We start from the raw sequence: 14970 nt of genomic DNA on the forward strand, positions 1-14970 counted from the left end.
AATGTGCTTATTTTGAATACCTGTTGCAATACATTAAAATAAATTCCTAACTTTATCACAGAAAACAAGCCCTCGCACATAACACATTCTTCCCATTTAACAACTCTAGACTTCTTTCACTCTGAAAGAAAAAGCTACAATCAGCAGTCTGCTTAGGAAAACTGTTGCCAGTTGTCACGTTTGTAATCTTTTTGTTATGCCACTCAAAATTCTGCTTTGACAAAAATGTTAAATTTGAGCAGGGTTGGCTTGTAGCTGCTTTGGATCAAAAAAGTGGACATGTAGCACCACCTAGTGGAGAAAAGTATTGGTGCCTCATGGAGGAATTACAGCTACAATTTTTATCTTAAAGTACTACTGTATTTCTAGTGAAGCTAGTCTTCAAAACAGAAAAAAATTATAATCGAAAAAAATTCTTAGCCGTAATTTTAGTAAACAGGATTAACATTGATTAAGACACATGTTGACTTTATCCTTTGCGTCCATGCAAACCACTTTCTTAGGAAGGATAATTAGCAGGGGTACATTTATTATTTACTACTAATTGCATTTACTCAAATTACTACTTTGAGTAGTATTTTTGGGTACTAGTATTTTCTTGAGTACATTTTGAAATCAGCACTTTTACTTCTACTTAAGTAAGTTTTAAGCACAGTAACTGTACTTTTACTTGAGTACAGCAGTCTTGTGGTTTTTTTCCATCTCTGTTGACTACACAGTAGCACACAGAGAGAATGATTCCATATCACATTCCAAAAAGCAAAAACGCTAGTATCTCAGGGTTAAACATGTCAGAGTTGAGTTTAACTGTCAAAGTGTAATTTTAAGTGTAGTCTGGGTGAAATGGTCTTCAGGCTTGGATTAATTTGATGGTGTTGAGTCAACTTGTCTAAGCTCTGCCCACTGGGATTTCAAATTTAAGGGGATGTGTGGGCAAAGTTCCACATCATACCCTTGGGCAGAGTGTTTAGTTGTGTTTATATGTGTTTAGTTGTGTTTGTATATTGCCTGTTGTACAGTGATCCCTGCTGGGTTTACTTTTGCTCATGTTTCTAGTGGATTGTTGATGTTTTTAATGTGACACACATTTGGATCATGAGTGAAGTTATCCACTGAGTTAGAGGTCCTGTCTGTGCTCTATGTGCTCTTAAAGTGTTGTTCTTGTTGTTGTTGTTCTTGCTAGAGGACACCCATCCTGCCACAGATTCACAAGAGTTGCTGTAGCTCTGTTGTATAGTAAAGTATTAAACAGTTTTTAACATGAACTCTATGTAGTGTGGATCAGCATAATCGCTTTAAAATTGTGAAAATTAGCTCTGTAAATTTAATTACCATTGTCAATTTTGCTGGACAAATCCATTATGGTGTGACCTTACCTGGACAACCTGGTTTGAGATCTGTTCTCTGGTTGTAGGGGAAGATTGTTTTACTGTACAACTCCTCAGTAGCTTCTCACTAATTGAAGTAAACTTTACATAGATACTTTTTACTTTTACTTAAAGACCAATACTTTTACTTCAACTAAATTAAACTTTCACAAGAGTCACTTTACCTTAACTTGAGTGTAATAGTCGTGTGGCCTACTTTACCACCTTTGCTAATCTGCCTCTGGACGTTGCGATTTTTGCAGTTTCATGTTGCCATAGCAACCGCTGACCCAAACATAAAGATATTATGTAATGCCAGTGTCTGTTCTTCATTGTACGAACAAAATGCATAAACAAAATGTATCCAGTAATTACTTATTAGTAAACATTTAGAATCAATAGGAATGTGAGAGAAGTTTTCAAATAATTTTCATACTACCTGTGACTAAAATATCATATTTACATTTCACAACGAACCAAAAACCATCGCAGCGTTCATCTATTAACGTTTAATTCCTTTTCTCAATCGAGAAAACATTTGATACAAATTACTGTTGTTAAAATTTCAGACGAGAAAATGCTTTCCAATGAAGTGTTTTCATCCTTTTCTAAGACGCCATGACTTCTTCAGTGTAATCTGAGTCCTGAACAAATGAGAAAGAGCGATTTTAGGGGAACAGTTGAAGAACAAGATGGCTGTCCTGGGGCAAGAAAAGTGCCTTTCTCGCTCCACATAAACACAAGCATTTTAATGCGGACGTCAACGTCATGAAAATAACTTACTAGGTGACAACTTTAATTACGTGTTGTGTAAGAACTTCGGCCCTTTTTAAATGCATCCTTTTAAGGTTAACGGACATCGTTTTTGAGACGTAAATGAAGACGACTGGATGTATAACTCAAGGAAACTTTTTTAACGGTTGGTGAGTGGAAACTAACGGGAAAACAGGGACTAACTTAGCATCGTTTAAGCGTTTAAATGTCTTTCTTCTTCCTACAAGTGTAAGCTTTTCTTTTATCTGGCCCTTTTGTATTTGACTAAATTTCCCACTGCTTTGATTTAAGGCGTTTGACTGTTGAGTTTTTCAAGGGAATAGCCAAACAGTTTAGCCATTTTTAGCATTTCTTAGAGGAATTCGCGTTCTTAGATCCCGTTGAAGTTTTTCAGATGCCTCACACAAAGTAAAATAAATATTCAGCACATTGAACCATGAGCTCTTCCCGAGTCAGACCGCAGCAGCTACCGCAGACCCAGACTGGCAGGTTGCCTCATAGACTGGACGCAGGAGAGGGGATAGAGATGGAGAACATCCAGCCTCAAGACCTTGGTCTCGGAGGAGTCATTGGAACACCGTCTCCTCCATCCAGACAAGCGTGGAGCCGTGATAATCCCGGTTTCGAGCCCGAAGATGAGATTATGGAGGCTGACTGGCCTCCGGCGAGCCCCGGGAGGAGGTCGGTGTCCACGGCCTCCAGCAGCAGCTGCAGCAGCGGCCTGGGAAGTTACACTGGCGGAGGCAGCAGCACCCACATCACCCGAGGAGGATTGTACCCCAGCCCGACTGTGGATGCCCAGCAGCAGGACAGGCATGAGCACCCCAGCTGTTTGAAGCTAATACTCCAGAGAATCAGAGGTAAGTCACTATGAAGCTTTTATAACGTGTTGGCATGACAAAGTAGCAAATACTTTATAATCTACAGATAAGACTCTTTATGATATTGTGTAAATGAAATAAGATAAAGGATATATGGCTGTAGAGTTAAGAGACTATTTTCCCTTGATAATAAGCACTCAACCAGATGTAATTTTCATTATATCACAGTTTTAATGTCCTATTTTTATTCATTACTTCCTCTCAAATATAAATAACAGTGTTTTAAAAAAAATGTCACTTCCCCATTCACTGTTAAGAGTTGATACACTTTAATATCTATTATACACAGCTACAAAAGTTGAATTTTAACCATCATATCTTTTCAAAGCATCGACACTAGCCTTAACTTCCTGAGACCTGAGCTTTTGCCTTGAATGCATTTTTTCCCCTCATATTTGGGATGAGTAGGACCTGATGGTTTTAAAAGCTTAGCCTTGTCTTCGAGCAGAAATTCGTCATGACCAAAAATGATGTCCATAAATCCACTGAACATCCTGTCAAAACTGGTAAACATATTTTCATAGTAGCCCCTAAAAAGTACCCTAAAATTTCTTCAACTAGTCCCCAAATATTTTATCATAAAGCCTAAACGTTTCTATAGAAAATTCACCCAAAATTCCTATTAGTTTCCTGAAAGAATACAAGCAATTTCCGCCTAAAATTTCTTATCAAATTCTCCAAACTTTACTAAAGAATTCCCAAGATTTCATGAAACAGTGGAAATTCCCCACAAACATCCATACAGTCCCTCCAAAATGTTCATGAAAATTATGGAATTCCTCAAAGGACAACCCTACCTCGAATTTCCAATCAAATTAACCAGAATTTGTAAATAAACTTACCAAATTTTCATTAAAATGCCTCAAAAAGCAAAGCAAATTCCCACCAAAATTCAAGTTTCCCAAAAAATTACAAACACATGTCACAAATTTCCATTAAATTTCCAAGCAAATATCCCAAATTCCCTTAAAATTCCAAAAATATTCAAAGCAATTTACCCCCAATACTTCCAATGATACTCTTCAAAATATATAAATATATCCCCAAAACTTCCTCGACAATACTTGAAAATTTCCAAGCAAATGCCCCAAAACATCCAAACAAATTTGCAACAGTTTTCATGAAAATTGCTGATAATTTTAAAGCAAACTCTCCCAACATTTCCAAAAAATTACTGCATCCTCAGTGGACATTCCGGACAACTATCTGAAAAATTCCCAACAGCAGAAATTATTACTCTGTTGTTTGAAAGCCAAATGTAATGTCCTCGGGGTTTTAGGAGGTTAATAATACGAGTATTGAACTATATCTTCCAGCCCAATTGATGACTTTACAAAAGACCTAAACCAGTCAAGCGCAAAGGCATTCAAAGTAAAATCCAAATAAATCAGGATAATAAGTGGGTTTTAAGGTCTTCTTTTCTCACAAGCTTTCAGACATTATAACACACATTAAGGTTGACAAATGCAATCAAATGCCATCTTATATTGATATATTGGGCATACAGTCTGTCTTTTGTCCGTTTTTCTTTAATATTTCCCCTATCTTGTCTATTAATCTACCATTCATGTGCTGATGTATGCTTGTATTGCTGTCTCTCTGCAGTTCTGTGGGGCACAGAGCTGATGGAGGACAGTGAAAGCAGCAGAGAAAGATACCTCAAGAATGTACTGAGGGAGATGCTCACGTATATCGCATTCCTCATCACCCTTTGTATCTGTAAGTAAAAAGTAAAAACTCTTCCAAAATTGTGACAGAAATGTGTGCAGTATTGAGAAATCAACCTGGCAAGAAAAAATATTTCTGCCAAGTGTTTTTTTTTTTTTTTTTATCCCAACTGGTGTGAATGTCAAGGTAGTCATGTCTTGAACTACCTACACATAAAATAAGTAACTAATAGGAGAAAGTGCAGATTTATTTACGGTTTTTTAATTTATTTCATATAATAGCAAAATGTTAGTGCAGTCAAAGCTAGTCTTTGGTTTAGTTACAACCATAACACTTTAACTTGACAACAAATATGAAACTATTTTGATCACCTTTTAACCGTTACATTAATTTCTAAGAAAAAGTAGCAAATAATCCTTGGGTCTGTTGTGTTAATTGATATTTTTTTTCTGTGTTTTCTGTTGTCTTGTTTTCTTTCTGACACGATCATGGTACATTGGAGGTTCACTGTAGGTTAGACAAAAGAAGACGATTCACAGTTTACACCATCATGCCAATCTTACCAAATGAATTGCTTGATAATGAAACCAATCATTAGTTGTTGCTATATTTGTGAGTTTATTAAAAACTTGTTAAAATAAAGCAAGTCCACAGGCCATGACACCTTTTATGGAGCTGGAAAGTTATTTACCAGGCTCACAGTTTGGGCTTTATAGTCTTTGCTATGTATATATTATCCCCAAAAATTGTCAGCGAGCATCCTTTCAGTAACTGTACAAAGTTGCTGCTGCAGCATGTAATTGTAAACAAATTGATGGAAAGCCCACATGTAATATGTCGGGGGATGAAGAATCCTCTGTAACATTTCTGTTCTCTTTTTGCTGCAATTACAAATGCCAAGCTGTGGTTTGGGGTGGATCAGGAAATTATTTCCTGGCAGACTGTGTGTAGGCATACTCTGCCAGGCAGAGCTTCACTTTTTAAAGAACTTTCCAGAGCTGCTCCTCGATGAAAACTGAATGCCTACTAGGAATAGAAATACACAGGAGAAAGATAATACAGATTTTATGTTCTAGATCAGTGAGATTGAACAACAATTATGTAAACAAAAAGCATTTATTGAGTCTGCATTCATCTGTTTCTTTCTCTTATTATATAGCTGGTTTTCCTGGAAATATTACTTGTAGTATGATTTGCTTTGCAGTGACCTATGGGATGGTGAGTGCCAACATGTACTACTATACCAAAGTGATGTCTCAGCTTTTCTTGGACACCCCACTGTCTGCTGGTGACCCTTGCACTTTTAGAAGCCTCGCAACTATGGAGGATTTCTGGAAGGTAAAGACAAAGAGAATCTCTTTTTCAGGAGCTACCTTTAGTTGGGTGTTATTTAAGTTGAAATTCTTGTAATTGTACTTTATTTGTGCAAATTAAAGTGCAGATGTTAAAGGAGATGCCTTTTATGAAAGCAAAACATAGAAAAAAACAGTTCATAACTTAATCAAACAAAGAAAATGCCACACAAGAATAAGGTAACAATTCCTTACTATTAACACACCAGCCTTACTGAATTTGGATCTACAGTGATGTCACTGTAGGGTCACATTATGACTCAATACTGTGCTATAGAAAGTCTTCATCCTCTGCTTTAATCCTGCCTGCCTTACACATTGTAGTTCACAGAGGGTCCTTTCCTTAATGGCATGTACTGGGAGGTTTGGTACAACAACAAGAGCCTGCCAGAGAACCAGAGCCTAATCTACTATGAGAACCTCCTGCTTGGTGTGCCACGGCTTAGGCAAGTCAAAGTTCGCAATGAATCCTGCTTCGTCCATGAGGATCTGAGAGATGAGGTTCAGGACTGCTACAACTTGTACACCCCATCCAACGAGGATACCGTCTCCTTCGGCCCCAAGAATGGGACTGCGTAAGTCAGATTTTTCATTCAATGTGTCAAATACTAAGAAAAACAGAGCGTTTTGAAAGTAAGGCCTTTCATTTTGGTGTCTTGTAGTTGGGTGTATACAACAGAGAGTGAGATGAATGGGAGCAGTTATTGGGGTCAGGTGTCTAAATATGGAGGTGGAGGATACTACCAGGACTTGTCACGTACCAGAGAGGAGTCAGCGGTCCAACTGCAGTTTCTCAAAGACCATCTGTGGCTGGACAGAGGCACCAGAGCGGTGTTTGTTGACTTCTCTGTCTACAATGGGAACATCAACCTCTTCTGCATTGCCAGGTATGAATCAGCATCAGCAGTCACAACTTATCCATTAAAATATAGTCCAGACAACAATGTAGTTCTGTCAGGATCAGTATATTTTATTTATTGGCTTTTAACCTTTTTATACTGTGAAAAAGTTTAAGAATAATGATACCAGAAATATATGGATTGCAACATTTAAGAAACATTAAAAATTAGAATGTTTCAGGGAAAATTGTTGACTGCAACACTATATCATTTTATATGTCTAGCTAGTATTTATTCTATAAAGACCAGTGCCTTCTTTCCACTGTCTCCAGTATATCAGGGGGGTAAAATGAACCCAAAAAAACTAAATAAAATGTATCTGACAGCATATTTGTTCCAGACCTGCCAAAATAAATGGCTGATCCCCTTCAAAGCTCAGTGAGGATTGATGTTATGAACACATGCACATCAGATCAGCAGTTTTCACATGTATCTTTTCACCAATAACAATGACCAAGTAGATTTTGAAGCTAACTGATCAAAATGTTAATAAGCCAATGAGGCATATTTTATATTTCAAAATTGTAACAAATCAATCTTTTTTTAAAGCCGTGCTCCCATACTTTGGTTTGCATTTAAAACAACATTTCAACATTATAACTAACATTGTGTGAATATTACAATTTGCTGCCTTTGTCAGGTTGTTAGTGGAGTTTCCTGCCACTGGTGGCGTGCTGACCTCCTGGAATTTTCAAACAGTGCGTCTGATACGCTATGTGTCCAGCTGGGACTACTTCGTGGGAGTGTGTGAGGTGGCATTCTGCCTATTCATCCTCTACTACGTAGTGGAAGAGGTGCTGGAGATCCGCATCCATCGTCTGCATTACTTCAAGAGCCTGTGGAACTGTCTAGATGTTCTCATTGTTGTGGTGTGTATCACTGTGTTTCAGAGTCGGATTTTGGGTTATTGCAACAATCTTACTAGTTTCTCCCTGACTTTTTTGTCTGTTCCTTCTTCAGCTGAGTGTTGTTGCTGTAATCATGAACATAACCAGAACAGCAATGGTTGGAAATCTCCTCAAAGGCCTGTTGGAGTACCATGCTACTCACCCCATATTTGAACCTTTAGCCAGTCTGCAAGTCCAGTTCAACAATGTGGCAGCAGTAATCGTCTTCTTCTCCTGGGTTAAGGTATAAACTCTCCAAAGCTATCATGTTGTATACCCAAATGCTGTAACGTTGACTAATGCCAGCACATAATCTCTCTCAGCTTTTTAAGTTCATCAATTTCAATAAGACCATGAGTCAGCTCTCAGGCACCATGTCTCGCTGTGCTAAGGACCTTGTGGGTTTCGCCATCATGTTCTTCATCATCTTCCTGGCGTACGCTCAGCTGGCCTACTTGGTGTTTGGAACTCAAGTTGACGATTTCAGCACTTTCCAAGCAAGCATGTGAGAGCGCTAATAGCAAAAAGTAGTCCTTATACAAACAAATCTACCACTTGTTTTCAGGTGTTGACATGTTTCGCTGTGTGTTTAGTTTTACTCAGTTCCGCATCATTCTTGGAGACTTTGAGTTCTCAAAAATTGAAGAGGTGAATCCTTTGCTTGGACCAATCTATTTCATTACCTTTGTCTTCTTCATTTTCTTCATTCTCATGGTGAGTAAGGCCTCTGCTTTGTTGAATTTCTCTAATTACCAAAACAAAAATAGCTTTAATCTTGTCTTTCCTTCACAGAACATGTTCCTGGCAATCATCAATGACACATACTCTGAGGTGAAGGCTGACATGTCCCAGCACAGGTCTGAGATGGAAATGACTGACCTTATTAAAAAGGTAATAAGCTACATGTGGCAGTTGTTTTAGAAAGCTGGGCTTCCATTACACCATCACTATGAAAATACAGTATTACTAGAGTGGCCCAGGGAACAGTGTGTTTACTTTAGGATGAATTGCTTCAGGAATAAGTCCACATATTATGATATTTTTTTCCCAAAGCACACTCAAGATTGCCCAAAAATCTCAAGGCACACCTTATTCATATCCAGAAAAATGAAAATATGTTACAGCATCTTTAGTTGTTGTATAGTTGTGATTTGCTTTGGTTGTGATATGGCTGTACAAATTCCTATGGCACACCTAGACTTGCCCCAATGCACACCACTGCTGTAGAGATACAGGTGTTTGAATTTTGATTAAAAGATGGCAATAAAGACAGATAATATAAGAATATACATGCACCTGCTCTATAGTTTACAGAGTGAAAATCACATTTTCTACAATTTCTTTAGGATGCCAGAGTTCCCATCTATCCTTTCATATTTCCTTAGTTAGCTGGGTCGAGGTAGGCTTAGAAAGTGCAGATGTTCAGACGTGTATTTATTCTCTACATAGGAGATAAAGATGCATTCACAGACCAGATGAGATAATCCTGTCCCATAGGGATTTAGGGGGGTTTTACTGAGGTCTACAAATTGGAGATGCCTGGAAAATCTTGAGCGGATGCTGCCCAATAGGCATCCTAATCAGATACCTGAAACCCTCAGCTGACTCCTTAGTTTTGATGCGACGCCTTCGGTCTATCAATTGCATGATCCTTTATTCCCTCATCAATAAACAAAACGTAAAGACTGTAGCACGTATAACTTGGCACGTAACTTGGCAGACTTGGCATTGCTGACCACTACATAAGACTCAACTGCAAACTGTGCACCTCCTCTCATTCACAAAGTGATAAAACAAACAGAGCTACATCACCTGCATAAAGTAAAGAAGCAATTCTGAGTTCATTAAACTACCCCTCACAAAACCAAACTATAGAAAGAATTTATATGAAGGAACATCCCTATGAGAGGCCCACAACCAGCAGGTTCATATCTGTCTTTGTCCTTACAATACAGACAGAGCTCTAAATCTGTTTGTATCAATCAATAAATCAATCTTTGTATAGTACCAGTTTATAACTGAAGTAATCTCGAGACACTTTACAAAGAGGGCAGGTCTAGACTGTACTCTTTGATGTAGCCTGTTATAAAGACCCAATGCTAATCACCATGAGCTTATCACTAGTAGTATTTAGCTTTGTTACAGTGGTGAGGAAAACATTCCCTTTAAGGGGCAGGAACTTTGAGCAGAACCAGAATCATGTTGACAGCCATCTGCTGAGGCCATGCTGGAGGTGGTAAGGGGTACTCAGTGGTTTGCAGCAATACCCTTGGCACCCTCAACAGGACTGCTCTTTGGAAAAAATGCCTGCTTTTTCCAAGTCCACAGATTGAAGGCAAACTGGGTATGATCTCTGGAGTTATGCTGCATGGGTGATTAAATGGTTGCAAAGGTAGTTCTTAGTGAACTTGAACACAGAAGTCTTGTCAGACTTAAGAAGTTGACCCTGGTTAAGGTTCATCTCACCATCAATTGGTGATGAGCTGTGTTGTGCTGCTCTCTTTACCTGAATGTCCTAGTCAGCAAAAGATCTGATGGTTCCTGCAGTAGGTGTAAGTCAGAAAAACTAAAACTAAAAACATTTTCATTATGGTCACATAATGAAGCTCACAGAACTTCCATTAAGAACACCATTTTGATTCTGAGAGGCTCTTTGTTCCAGTCAGAGTCATCTTCATAATACATGATACAGAAAGACTTCATGCAGGTTGCATTTGCATTACCAATGTATTTATCCATCTCAACTCATGTTTCTGGTGGATTGTTGTTGTTTTTGATGTGAGACACATTTGCAGCATGAGTGAAGTTATCCACGGAGTTAGGGCAACAACGGTAACTATACTTTTACTTGAGTACAATAATTGTGTATTTTTTTCCACCTCTGAAAATGTAAAGTTGTTCCCGGTTTAAAAAACTTGTCTTACGTACAAAAGTAATGTTGTTAATGCCTTTTTTTTACTCTCAGGGCTGTAACAAAGCCTTGATGAAGTTGAGACTGAAGAAGACAGCAGTAGATGACATCTCTGAGAGTTTGCGTCAGGCCGGGGGGAAACTGAACTTTGATGAACTCCGCCAGGATCTGAAAGGGTAAAAAACTACCAAAAAAATCACTAAAATGTATTTGTTTGTGGTTAAGGGAATGTTAGAGTCATAGTAGACATTTGCTTTTCTGTATTTCTTGTTTTTGGGTAGTTCAGTGAATGCCAAACTAATGCTACATTTGTGCTTTCCTGTGCTTTTGTTGCCCAGGAAAGGCCACACAGATGCAGAGATTCAAGCCATCTTTGCAAAGTATGATCAAGATGGCGATCAGGAGCTGACAGAGCATGAACACCAGCAAATGAGAGACGACCTAGAAAAAGAGAGAGTGAGTGATGACACAGACTGTTAAGTCTGTAACATGAAAACAAATGCTTTTAGTAACTGATTCAGATTAAAGATGCAGAAGCACACAGCATAAACGTGTTAGTACAAACTCAGCAACACCTGTAGATGTTCAGTCTGTTCATGTTCGTATGCTAGGAGGACTTGGAGCTGGAACGCAATTCGCTGACTCGACCCAGCAGTGGGCGGAGCTTTCCTCGTACCCAGGATGACTCTGAGGAAGACGACGACGAGGATAGTGGCCACAGCTCTCGTAGGCGTGGCAGCAGCTCTGGGGGCGTGTCCTATGAGGAGTTTCAAGTGTATGGAACCTTTTTTGTACTTTAACTTACATGCAGGGTTATTGATGGATAAAATTTAGAGGAAGAGGCCTTAATCAGACACAGGGGTCACAGGAAAAAATACAAACCCATGTAAACACTGCAGACATTTTCACACAGTTTAAGGTTTCACTATCAAGCACCTTTCATTTTAGTAAGTGTAGACACTCAGGTTTCCAGAATTATCTCACACTTTTAATTTCAGAGGTAGAACCACGGAGTTTCGACAGTTTTGCCTCAGAAATGACTTAATCTTTCATCAAAAAGTGTTGCAGATTAATTTGTCTCTTGAACAGCTTGTTAGAGTTTGTGGTCTAGCTGCAGCAGCAACAACAGATTTACATGTTAAACTGAAACATTTGGTTTAATTTTGGCAAATTTTATACCTAAACAGATTGTTAATTTTTAAAAATTAGAATAGCCATATGATAATGTTTCTGCTTCTTCCAGACTGGTGAGGCGCGTGGACAGGATGGAGCACTCTATTGGCAGCATTGTGTCAAAGATAGACGCTGTGATTGTGAAGCTGGAATCCATGGAGAGAGCCAAACTCAAGAGGAGAGACGTGCTAGGCCGGCTGTTGGATGGAGTTATGGAGGTAATATGCCTTACAGATAGAGTGTCCATTCATTTGTTATGGTTTATTTGTCAGGGGCAGATACAATAGACATAGATAAACTGTGAACAGCCATTCATGCAAAATCCATCCTCAGAAGGGGTGCACACCTATTGTGCAAAACAATAAATGGCCGGGCCATCACCTCCAAACCCGAGGCCATGTTTCTCTGCCAAAAACATGTTTGTTCCCCCGGTTGGGGAATGAGTCCTTTGCCTAAGAGAAGGAGTTTATGAGCAAGGGGTTGAAATGAGATTCCTCATCTGGGTGGCTGGGCTCAGTCTTAAACTGGGTATCATATCCCTCTGACACAGTACAACAAATGCTGCATGATCTGACTGAAAATCGGTGGGTCGTGCAACCCAAAAATCATGTCTGAACCGGATGACATTTGCACAGTGTATGCCCGGCTTTAGAGAAGGGTGAGGAGCTCAGACATTTAGGGGGAGGTTGGAGTAGAGCTGCTGCTCCTTCACATTGAAAGGAGTCCGCTGAGGTGGTTCAGGCATCTGATCAGGACGCCCCCTGGCCACTTACCTATGGACGTCTTCCAGGCACATCCAACTGGGAGGAGACCTTAGGGCAAACCTTGCCCGGAACTTTCTGGAGGGATTTTATATCCCGTCTGACCCAGGAATAACTCAGAATCCCTGAGGAGAAGCTGGAAAATGTCACTAGGGAGAGGGATATCTGAGCTGACTTGCTTAGCCAGAACAAAAACTATAGTAAAATCAGACATGAGTGCAGGGTTATTTCTGAATTAACTAAGATTCTGTAGCTCTCTTGAAAGTGGTGAGTTTTGCCAATGTTTAATGGCACTGAGCTGTGACAAAAATTGCATGGCTGTATGTATTTTCAACAGATAATCATCCCCAAACCCTTATCTTATTTTTTAATCCTCTTTTACTCATTTTTTAATATCATCACCTAAATGTATTACAGCGTAACGAGAAAAGCCATGCTCTCACTTCAAACACATAAGAAAACAACACCATGCTTCAATAACAGAGGTTAGACACATAGGAGAGCTTGGAACATTCAGATTTACAGTGACAGCACTGCTTTCTGATAAGTTATCAGCATTCCTTATGTCCATTGAAACAGTCATCTGTTTTTGTGTTTCAGGATGAGCGCCTGGGTCGGGACACGGACGCTCACAGGGAGCAGATGGAGATGCTGGTGAGGGAGGAGCTGGAGCGCCTGGAGTCTGACGATATGGTGTCACAGGTGAGCCACCCTCAGACAGCCACTCCTGTCGGCCCTCGGCCCCGTCCATCCTCCTCCTTGTCCGTCGATGGCCTCGATGCGAGCACAACCGTGAGCGGCCATGTGTGAGGGCCTGGCTCACTGAAGATTATTCCACTATGGCAAGAAACACTCTGATATTTCCAACAGCAGTTCAAGCAACTGAAGACAAGGGACATTTTGCTTTTAAGACCAAAATGAGATGAAACTGTTCAAGTTTCTTACATAATATAAAGGAGGGAACTTTACTATAAATGCCTAAATGCACTGAACAGGAGCGAGGTTCTAAGAGTTACATGCCAGAGTATTCACTAGACTTAGGAATTTCAAGGAATATGAAGGATTAATGGTACAGTGTTACGGTGTGTTTTAGACACAGAGTTGTATATAATACACCAGCCTGTAAGCATACTCAGTTGTACTCAAATACAGAGTGTATGGTTTCAGTATTACATGAAAAATGCTCACCTTGCTTTTGATTTGATATTTTCAAATCTTAATGTTATTTACACAAAACAAAAAGGGCTTTTTTATGAATGATTATTGTGCTGATTCTTTTTATTTTTAACACACAGTAGGTACAAGTGTGGCGCGTTCTGTCATAGTTACTCATCCTTTGTACATTGATTGAGCTTTGGATTATTAGCTTATCATTTTATGATACATATTGTAACTTAAAACAAACTTCAGTTTGGAGTGCATCTAGTGTTCATGGGAAACCCATGCATTTATTATTTGTCCTTGTGCCTTACCTTTTTGTACACAATCTTTTTTTATCTTTACGACAAATAAAGTTTTATTAAGATATGGGTATGTTTAGTATGTAATGCTTTTTTATGTTCTTGCATATTACCAGGGGCAAGGAGAAATAATCGATTGAAAAAATAAAGTGTACACCTTTACAGTGGCGTATGAGGTGGATATGACGAGTAGCATGGTGGTTTTCAGGGGTATCACCAAGGATGAAAAGGTCCAGAAATAAGATGAAAGACAGTAAAATGATAGAAACAGTTGAAGAGGAAGTATTTAAAGAAAGGAAACAGTAAAAAAGGAGATGACATTGGCTTGTTTAATTTGTAACAGTACACAATGCCAACTTGGACTAGTTTTTAAATATTATAAAACTTAACTAAAATTAACTTTACAAAGTTTTCTTTTACATTTGATTGTTACACAACATAAATTAAACACAACATAATCATCGCAGGTCTGCAGAAACAGAATACTTTAAAGTTGCACTTAATAAAAGACTAACAAAGACGCATTTAAAATGTTTATACATATTGTCAAACATTTACATCAGAATACAAATTTTAGGATAAGACATTTCTTCAGAACAAAAAAGTTACCCCACATGCTACTTATATATCACAAAAGACACTCAGGTATAACATAAGGAAAAGAGAGCAGAGACAAAATCAAGACGTATTTAAAACTCATGTTATTTCAAAAGTGTGCAAAAGTGAATAATTGAGACGATCTAGTTACAGAGGTTTAATAAAATGAAATCTGATGTCCAAAAACTAATGTTAATGTTGAGTATTAACTTGTATGAAACACATAACACACTACAGACA

General features: G+C 38.7%; 1 protein-coding gene across 1 annotated transcript; it reads left to right on the forward strand.

Annotated features, from left to right (window-relative positions):
• Positions 1 to 2028: 2028 nt before the first annotated feature.
• pkd2 (polycystic kidney disease 2) lies at positions 2029 to 14203 on the forward strand. The gene is made up of 15 exons (XM_041785316.1): positions 2029 to 3001; positions 4628 to 4741; positions 5895 to 6028; positions 6367 to 6617; positions 6705 to 6929; positions 7582 to 7810; positions 7902 to 8072; positions 8152 to 8333; positions 8422 to 8542; positions 8621 to 8719; positions 10794 to 10915; positions 11078 to 11195; positions 11351 to 11514; positions 11983 to 12130; positions 13274 to 14203. Exons 1-15 carry the CDS (start codon positions 2578 to 2580, stop codon positions 13481 to 13483), a joined length of 2712 nt encoding a protein of 903 aa, XP_041641250.1. The 5' UTR covers positions 2029 to 2577; the 3' UTR covers positions 13484 to 14203.
• Positions 14204 to 14970: the final 767 nt, after the last annotated feature.

This window comes from Cheilinus undulatus, linkage group 4 (assembly GCF_018320785.1).
Source record: "Cheilinus undulatus linkage group 4, ASM1832078v1, whole genome shotgun sequence".
Taxonomy (NCBI): Eukaryota; Metazoa; Chordata; class Actinopteri; order Labriformes; family Labridae; genus Cheilinus; species Cheilinus undulatus.

What these genes read in the sequence shown, in the direction of transcription:
- pkd2 (XM_041785316.1), top strand. Translation starts at nt 2,578, where the DNA reads ATGAGCTCTTCCCGAGTCAGACCGCAGCAGCTACCGCAGACCCAGACT. An exon ending in CTATGGAGGATTTCTGGAAG is followed by an intron (nt 6,029 to 6,366) that starts GTAAAGACAAAG and finishes TACACATTGTAG; the next exon opens with TTCACAGAGGGTCCTTTCCT. An exon ending in TGTTGGATGGAGTTATGGAG is followed by an intron (nt 12,131 to 13,273) that starts GTAATATGCCTT and finishes TTTGTGTTTCAG; the next exon opens with GATGAGCGCCTGGGTCGGGA.